This window comes from Vitis vinifera, chromosome 1 (genome assembly GCF_030704535.1).
Source record: "Vitis vinifera cultivar Pinot Noir 40024 chromosome 1, ASM3070453v1".
Lineage (NCBI taxonomy): Eukaryota > Viridiplantae > Streptophyta > Magnoliopsida > Vitales > Vitaceae > Vitis > Vitis vinifera.
Window position 1 is genome coordinate 24,839,189 of NC_081805.1, and position 7,902 is coordinate 24,847,090.

At 35.0% G+C, this 7,902-nt stretch overlaps 2 protein-coding genes across 2 annotated transcripts; one reads left to right on the forward strand and one right to left on the reverse strand.

Annotated features, from left to right (window-relative positions):
* Positions 1-1,097: 1,097 nt before the first annotated feature.
* On the forward strand, positions 1,098-1,965 carry LOC132253708 (uncharacterized). The gene is made up of 2 exons (XM_059736623.1): positions 1,098-1,528; positions 1,593-1,965. Exons 1-2 carry the CDS (start codon positions 1,402-1,404, stop codon positions 1,748-1,750), a joined length of 285 nt encoding a protein of 94 aa, XP_059592606.1. The 5' UTR covers positions 1,098-1,401; the 3' UTR covers positions 1,751-1,965.
* A 1,518-nt stretch (positions 1,966-3,483) lies between these two features.
* Positions 3,484-5,817, reverse strand: LOC100242491 (receptor-like protein 46). Its single transcript, XM_002264001.4, has one exon. It carries the CDS (start codon positions 5,815-5,817, stop codon positions 3,484-3,486), a length of 2,334 nt encoding a protein of 777 aa, XP_002264037.2.
* Between the last annotated feature and the right edge of the window lie 2,085 nt (positions 5,818-7,902).

The window sequence follows — 7,902 nt, forward strand, 5'->3', positions numbered from 1 at the left end:
AAATGGGACGGGGATGGGAATTGATTTAAATAAACGGGGCGGGGTTGGGAGGGGGGCGCCCCGCCCCGAACCCGCCCCGTTGCCATCCCTAGTGGTGTGTCTCGTTGTTCCATATATAGCAGCATGAGGACATTAGTGGTTGCCATAGACTGGTTGCTTTTTTGCAGAAGAGAGAGTTTCAATTTGAGCACCCCTAGATGAATGGGGAAACATGGCCATCTTCAGGAGCATAGAACTGTTATTTGTACGATGTTTTTATTTTTAGCTGCCTACTCAATTCCGAAACTGAATTTGAATGACTCCCTTGTAGGTAGCATTTGACAGATCAAATCAGTTATGTTTAATGGCTTCATTATAGTATTATTGTCATATAAATAGAATGTGACGTTTGTTTTTTTGGCTTTTTATAGAAAGTAATTTGCTTTCAGAATTTAAGTTATTTGTTTTTTTAGTTTTTGATGACTTATTACTGAATTTTTAAAATTTTTGGTTAAATAGAAAAAACCAAAATATTTGACTTTTTCTAATTAAGAGAAAAAGCCAGTTTTTTAAACATCCCCAAATACGATTGCAAGCCGACGCCCAACCCTAGCCCACCCATCCCTTGTAGCTCTGTACAACCGGTGATCCTTTGTCAAGAATCGGGATCGCCTCAAGAAACCCAGAAAAAGGCGTTCTTGTGTCTCCGATCCAGTCCCGCAGCAACCTATAGAGCCTCAACGGTGTTCTGAGTCCAAATGGTGCAATTCAATTCTTATAAGACATGAAAACACGGCCATAAGATATTGGAAATTGATTTGAAGGTTCCCTTGGTACATCCCAGGCACTATAAATCGGCCTGTTTTTGTGTTGGGACATTAAGCCTGCTACGATTCTTTGATTATGCAATTCACAGCATTTGTTACTAGCTTCCTACATAAAAATGGTTTATCAAGTATTCAATATCTTGACTAGACAATCTAATGGTCTTTCTCACTGTTATATAACTCCATAGAATTCAATATGTTGATTTGCTCACTCTTCTGGTCATGTTATTTGGAATTTCATGGCATTTTCTTTTATTGAAGTGCACCTTTTTTTTTTTTTTTTTTTTGTAGGTAGCAAAGAGGAGGTATTTTTTGATTCGCAACCCTGGTTAGAATCTGATTGTGAAGATTTCTTCACCATCAGTGCTGGTAAGATTAACTTGAATTTTTCATGGAAAGAAATTCATTTTTTTCCTGGTTATCTTCAGAGTATGGTGTGTTTTGCTGAGGGCCACAACTAAAATAGGCATTGCAGTATGGGAAAATTTCTTGGTTCTATTTCATGCAGATTCAACACTACCCTATCATGGCAATATATACTCCAATGAACCAAAGCAGTTTCAGAGAAACTCCTTGACTTGATAGATCTCTTTCTATGAACAAAACACCCAATTCCATGACTGAACCTTCCCCATCTGATAAGAAGAAACTGATTGAGCTCTTCCAAGAGAGCTTTGACGATGATCCATTTGAAGGCGATCAAGGCCTACAAGGAATAGAAAGTACTATGGAAAATGGAAGGCTGAAAGCCAAGGCTACCATTTTTTTACTTTCTTCCAAATAGAGGTTGCAGTAGTGAAAGAACTCCAAATAGAGGTTACAAACCTGAGAAAGAGAAATCCGCTCACTCTGCACAGCGTTGCCTTCCCGGTTTGGTTCGGAGTCTGAGCTTTAGTGATAGGAAGAGGAGGCTCAGCCCTGCCCACAGTAGCTGTAGAAGGTAAGCCAAGCTTTGCTCTGTATGTGCTTTCAGGTGAAGTTTTGCTTCAAAATCAGCATTACTGAAAGAATTTGGGGTCTCTAATTCCCTTGTTCAACTTTATTTATCCTTCTTTGGGCAGAGTTGTAAAGTGATCCATGAACCAGATGCCTCGTTTCACTGTTTTATAGGAACGAAAAATGATTGAATTTGTATTCATTAGTCTGCCTCCATGATGTTACAGTCCTGATCAATCTATAAGTTTTGTTGTAACTTGTAAGTTGATGGGTGCTGCCTCTGAAGAAATTCTTCAAAGCCCCTTGTATAAAGAGTCTTGGTTGGTGCTTCCCTGTCTCATAAAAAAATCAATTGGCATGGGATCACAATATAGACTGAAGACGATTTGACCTCAGTCTTTAGCCTATATCGCTTCTGGCCTCTCTCTTTCCTTCCTTTCTGGCCTGAGACATGCCTCCTATCGTGCTTTTCCTCCCCGCCTCCTACTTTATGAAATATTTTTCATTAGTCTACAATTAACTCATATCTCTATCTATATTTCAATAGAGCTTCTTCCTCGCTATAATTACAGTCTTTATAAGTAACAGAACATCTAAAAGAAAAATAATTACAAACTAATATTTCAAACATACAATTCTTTAACACTAGTACCAAATCAAACCTTCATTCACCATATAGATTCCTCCATTGTATTCAATCTGAAACAAGTAAATACACGTAATAAGCTTCAAATTTCACAAGCTTATGTTCAATATCATATATTTTTGTATGATCAACCTAATAGCATATCAAAAGTTTCTCTGTCCATGACTTCAATTAACAACAAAAATATTCACAAGCTTGATTCCAAATATTTTAGATTTCTTTAGTGTTTATATCTAATGGTATAAGTCATAGTAATCATGAGAGTATATCTCTCCATAAATTTAGAGACTTCTAACCAAGCAAATTGTAGTCCTAGCTACTTGCTTGTATTTTGGCATTTAATCTCGGAGATATGTATCCTTACAACTCCATTGAAAAAATCACTTTCTACAACTTTAGAGAATTGAATCAATTATAGATTTATAGATTCCCTAGGACGCTTTGTTTAAGGGTTTAAACTCAGAAATTGATTACCTTATACATATATCATTCTTTGATCCTAATATATCATTCTCTTTATTGATAACATTGAATGGTCACAAAAATAAGGACTCAGTTAAAAAAAATGAATCTAGTTGTTAGAAAGGAAAAACTTATGTTTACATGCATATAAGTTATAAGCATCTAATTAGTCGGCCTTTAACACCATCCAACAAAGATTAATTTCATCAAAAGAATTCAAGTTCACTTCTAACTTATCTTCAGTTCATAATATGATTTGAATGCTTAAAGCACTACAATTTTCGTAAACTCTAAATTCAACAAGACGATAATTCATTTTTTTATTTTTTTTTATTTTTTTGAATTTAAACCATTTTTTTCCAATTAAAGAATTGATTAAGAAATCATTTAATAAAATTTGAGTATATATAACAAGATTAATAGAATGTGTGATGGAGATAGGTTTGCATTACCTTATGCATTGGAATTCATCTTCCCTTTGTTTTTTATTTTATTTATGATTTTGTTATTTTGAAATCACGTCACCCTCTGCAAAATAGATGAATTCATTCTGATGATAATTCACACAAAAAATTAAAATAAATAAATAAACAAGGAAAAAGAAAGGGAAAATATGCAAGATAACTCACCTCTTCAACCATGAGCTCCACCATTTCTTTTCATCTTCCTTTGGAAACGAGCCACATTCACTGCAATAAAGACATACATCCTATCTTTCGCTTCACCAACAAACCGAAAATAAGCATGCCTCCAAGACTTTTTTAGAGCCAAAGTGCCACATACAGCCCAAAATCCCACCGGGAAGCCCAGTCCCATGCTTGTGAAGAACCATAATGTTTCCCACCCATCGTCATGATCTTCCTTCTCATCTTTGTGATCTTCATTAGGAGTGGAGCACTGGGTTGACAATGGAAGCCCACAAAGTCCCAGGTTACCCTCATACATGGATGGATCATCGAATGTAGGGAACTGGTTGGTTGTTGGAATGGGTCCTGACAGGAGGTTATGCGACAAGTTCAAATGGCTCAATGAGGTTATAGAAGCCATGCTCAGAGGAATTGGGCCTGAAAGGCGGTTGCTCGAGAAGTCCAGAGTTTCTAACCCTTGCATGGCTCCAATGTCCTCGGGTATCTTTCCAGTCAATTGGTTCCAGGACAAATTCAAGGTACCCAAGGTTGAGAGATTTGCAATCCCATGTGGAATCACTCCCGATAAGTTATTCCTAGAAAGGTCTATCAACTTCACAATTGAAAGTATCCTCTCAAATTCCATTTCTTTTCCCTTCACAACTAGCTCCATTCCCTCCCTGTAGTAATAATAATCAGTATATAGGTAATCTGGAGAAGGACCTAATAAGGTCACATGATTCATAGCACTCAAATGGCCTAAGCATGGAGGGATGGATCCTGATAGATTATTAAGTGCAAGGTCCAAAATGCGGAGATCAGAAAGCCCACATAGTTGTTCAGGAATATTTCCGGTCAGCATGTTGCCTCGTAGGCGTAGCTGCTTCAGTGATGACATTCTTTCTCCGATCCATTTGGGTATCTCACCTGAAAACCTGTTATTTCCAAGATCAAGGGAGTACAGACTGCAGTTTTGTAAGCTTGGAGAGAGTTCCCCAGAAAGATTGTTGTCGCCCAGTTTCAAAAAGTAAATTACATGGATTGAACATATGGAACTTGGAATCTCGCCATACAGTCTGTTCTTGGATAGATCAATGATGCCAAGCATTTCCATATCATTCCAATGATTGGGAATCTTTCCAGATAAATGGTTATTTGAGAGATCAATAATCCTCAAATTCTTCAGGTTAGTTAATGATGATGGGATGGTCCCATTCAACAAGTTCCCCGAAACAACCAGGACTCTCAAACTTGATAATTCCCCAATATTGGAGGGAACTGGACCTGAAAATAAATTGTTCCCCAAAACAAGATACGTCAAATTATACCAAAGTGGGAGTGGACCCTCTAAGCGGTTGAAACTTAAATCTGCCATACTCCATCCATGCGATGTGTTGAAGGATAAGGGACTGGGAGGTTTTCCCCTCAATTGGTTCCTGGAAAGATCTAACCACCCAAGCTGTCGAGACAACTTCCAAAGCCATTCTGGTATAGTGTCTGAAATCCCAACATTACGGAGGATTATTCGGTAAAGTTCCTTCTGAGTTCCGAGCCAGGAAGGGAATGTTTGAGACAGTATGCAGTTGCCGATTCTGATAACCTTGAGACTGAAAGGAGGAATCCAGTCACTTGTAATATCGAAAACCAGAGAGTTGTTTGTAGCCGGTGATAAGTATGAGGAGAAATATTCCAGTTTTATAAGACCCATGAAGTGAATTTCGGATACCCTCCCCTTCCAAGGATTCCAATCAAGTGTTAAGCTAAGGAGCTCTTTCAGTTGTCCTATACTTTCTGGGATGGTCCCATTCATTCCGTTGTGAGAGAGGTCCAATTCCTCCAACAACAACAGCCTTCCAATGGATGCTGGAATTGAACCCGAGATTGAGTTGTCCCTAAGATCAAGATATCTTAAGTGGTCAAGGTTTCCTATTGAATCAGGGATCAGGCCGCTCAATTCATTGTTAGACAAATCCAGGTAATTCAAATATTTCAAGTCAAGCAAGGAATCACTTATCTGGCCAATTAAACGCAAGGGAAATGCTGCTTCATCGGATTGATAAGGGTTTTTGAGGTCTAGCTTTATAACATGTCCTGTCTCATTATTGCAATCCACGCCTCGCCATTTGCAACAATCTCCACCAACCCAAGAAGAAAGCCGACCTGAAGGATCTTCCAGACCACCTTTGAATTTAAGAAGGGCTTTCCGCTCCATCTCAATGCAAACCACGTCCCTATCACCATCAGTGGAATTGATCACAAGGGCTTCAAGTAAGAAAAATTCGAGAAATAAAGGAAGCAAAAGAAGGACAAGAAATGGGATGAAGGTTTTCCTGGTCGCCATTGTTAATGCTCTACAAAGATAGATCACAGCAAAGACAGTATTTCTTTATAGGTAGATACCATTAGAGTCTTTTGTTGGATTTATTTAATAGTAAGTCTTCATATAAACCAGCTCAAAAAATTAAGGAGCAAAGACCTTTCGGCCATATATGGGCCAACCTCGTCTACCGCATTCAACTAACATTGCAAGAAAAATAATAATGAAAACACTAGGAAAATGTGATTGCTTGTTTGACTCAAAAGCAGATAGTAAAGTATCTTGTGTTTCATCAAGTTAGCAGACAAGACTTTAGATTTATCAAAGTTTTTGAATGGATAGACATGCTGCAAGTTAAAATCATAGCTGGCCCGATTCATAATTAATTATATTAATTACCAAAGCCTTCCAAGTTAAGTTCTTGTCAAAATAAAATAAAATTGTGTAAGAGACTTTTTACTGTAACATATGTCAACTACCAAATCTTTAAAGTTTTAAGTCATTGTCCAAGGGAGAAAAAAATCTAAGGAAAAAGTCTTCATCTTTTGTCTTGTCCACATGTATATCATTATTTTATTTTAATTTGAGAGATACTTGAGGCAAGTGTATTAAGATACTTTCAAACTCAAATCTTTCCATGTGTGTGATTTTACACTTGGGTTCGGTGGTCCAAACAATACTAATAGACCAACTTCTTCTTTTGTTATATCATTGATTTACAATATTAACAAGAAGATGGATATTTAAAATAAATATACATTCATGCATAAGATAATAAATATGAAAATAATATAGGTAAAAAATACACTAAGATAGTAAATCGATCAATATAATAAATAGCCATTGGAAGTAGATAAAATCAACCAATAAAATTTTATTTTTTCATATGTAACATATTTTTTAATAATCAAATAATATAATATAATTATTTAATAAAATTAGAAATATTAAAATCTATATAAATATATTATGATTTTCTAATTTTATTTATACAGATATCACAAGTTGATTATAATTGAACCATTGTATTGACTAGACAGACTAGTGAACCACACCTAGGTAATATTTCATATTTATTCAATTGTTTATTTTAAAAATATTAATATAATATATATTTGACTTTTGTAACCTAATCGAAATATTTAACAGTAATTTGACTTTTGTGGAGTAATCAAATTTATTTTGTTAAAAGAAAATTGATTAAATCTGGAATTTATTTACTTTATGGTCTAAAGTTAATTAACCCTTTGAATTTTTATTTTTTCTTGTTAAGACAAGTGAAATGTTTATTTCCTAGAAAATCAAAAGAAAATGTAAAAAAAAAAAAGAAAAGGAAAAAGTAAAAAAAAAATACTTCAATATAAAAATTAAATAATTTTAAAATACTTCATTTTTCACTACCTAAATTTTAGCTATATCTTATTTTATTTCATTTTTTCCATGATAAAATTATGGACTAAAGGCCCATAATTCATCTCAATGGCTCAACTAAAACATTTATGAGCAAGGTGAAGCTATGGGCCTCTCCACAAGACATTAAATCATGTCCATCCCATCATGGCCCAAAACAATACCATGTACAACCAATATAGTTTACCATATATATTCCATAAACAGGTGAATTTAGTTGATTATGCTAGTCCAGTAGAACATATAATTCTAGCATATGGTTACATTTTATTCTCTCTTTAAAGTTAACTGACCAATCATGAAATAGTAAAAAGTTTTCTTTGAAAATTTATATATTTTCAAACTCTTGATTCCTCTTTATTAATGTAAAAAAAAATTATTAAAATTTGCGGAGGTTGATCTTTTTTAGTTCCTTTATTTTAATTTTTTTTTACTTTATTTTCCTTCAATGTTATCTTTCCTAGTAATATAAATGTGGATTTGGGAAGTACATATGCCTATATATGACCCAAAAATTATTGGTTATAGAATAATAGAAATTCCGTGAGAACATAATTCACATATATTTTATCTTAAGAGTTAAAATAGTCTTAGCAACTGTTATATACCTATTGGTGTAGAAGATTTTGAGCTTATCTAAAAAGCTCTCGCCTATTGATGCCTTCACGAACTACTTCGCAAACCAATTTGCCAAACTTG

What these genes read in the sequence shown, in the direction of transcription:
- LOC100242491 (XM_002264001.4), bottom strand. Translation starts at nt 5,817, where the DNA reads ATGGCGACCAGGAAAACCTTCATCCCATTTCTTGTCCTTCTTTTGCTT.
- LOC132253708 (XM_059736623.1), top strand. Translation starts at nt 1,402, where the DNA reads ATGAACAAAACACCCAATTCCATGACTGAACCTTCCCCATCTGATAAG. An exon ending in AGGCCTACAAGGAATAGAAA is followed by an intron (nt 1,529 to 1,592) that starts GTACTATGGAAA and finishes TTCCAAATAGAG; the next exon opens with GTTGCAGTAGTGAAAGAACT.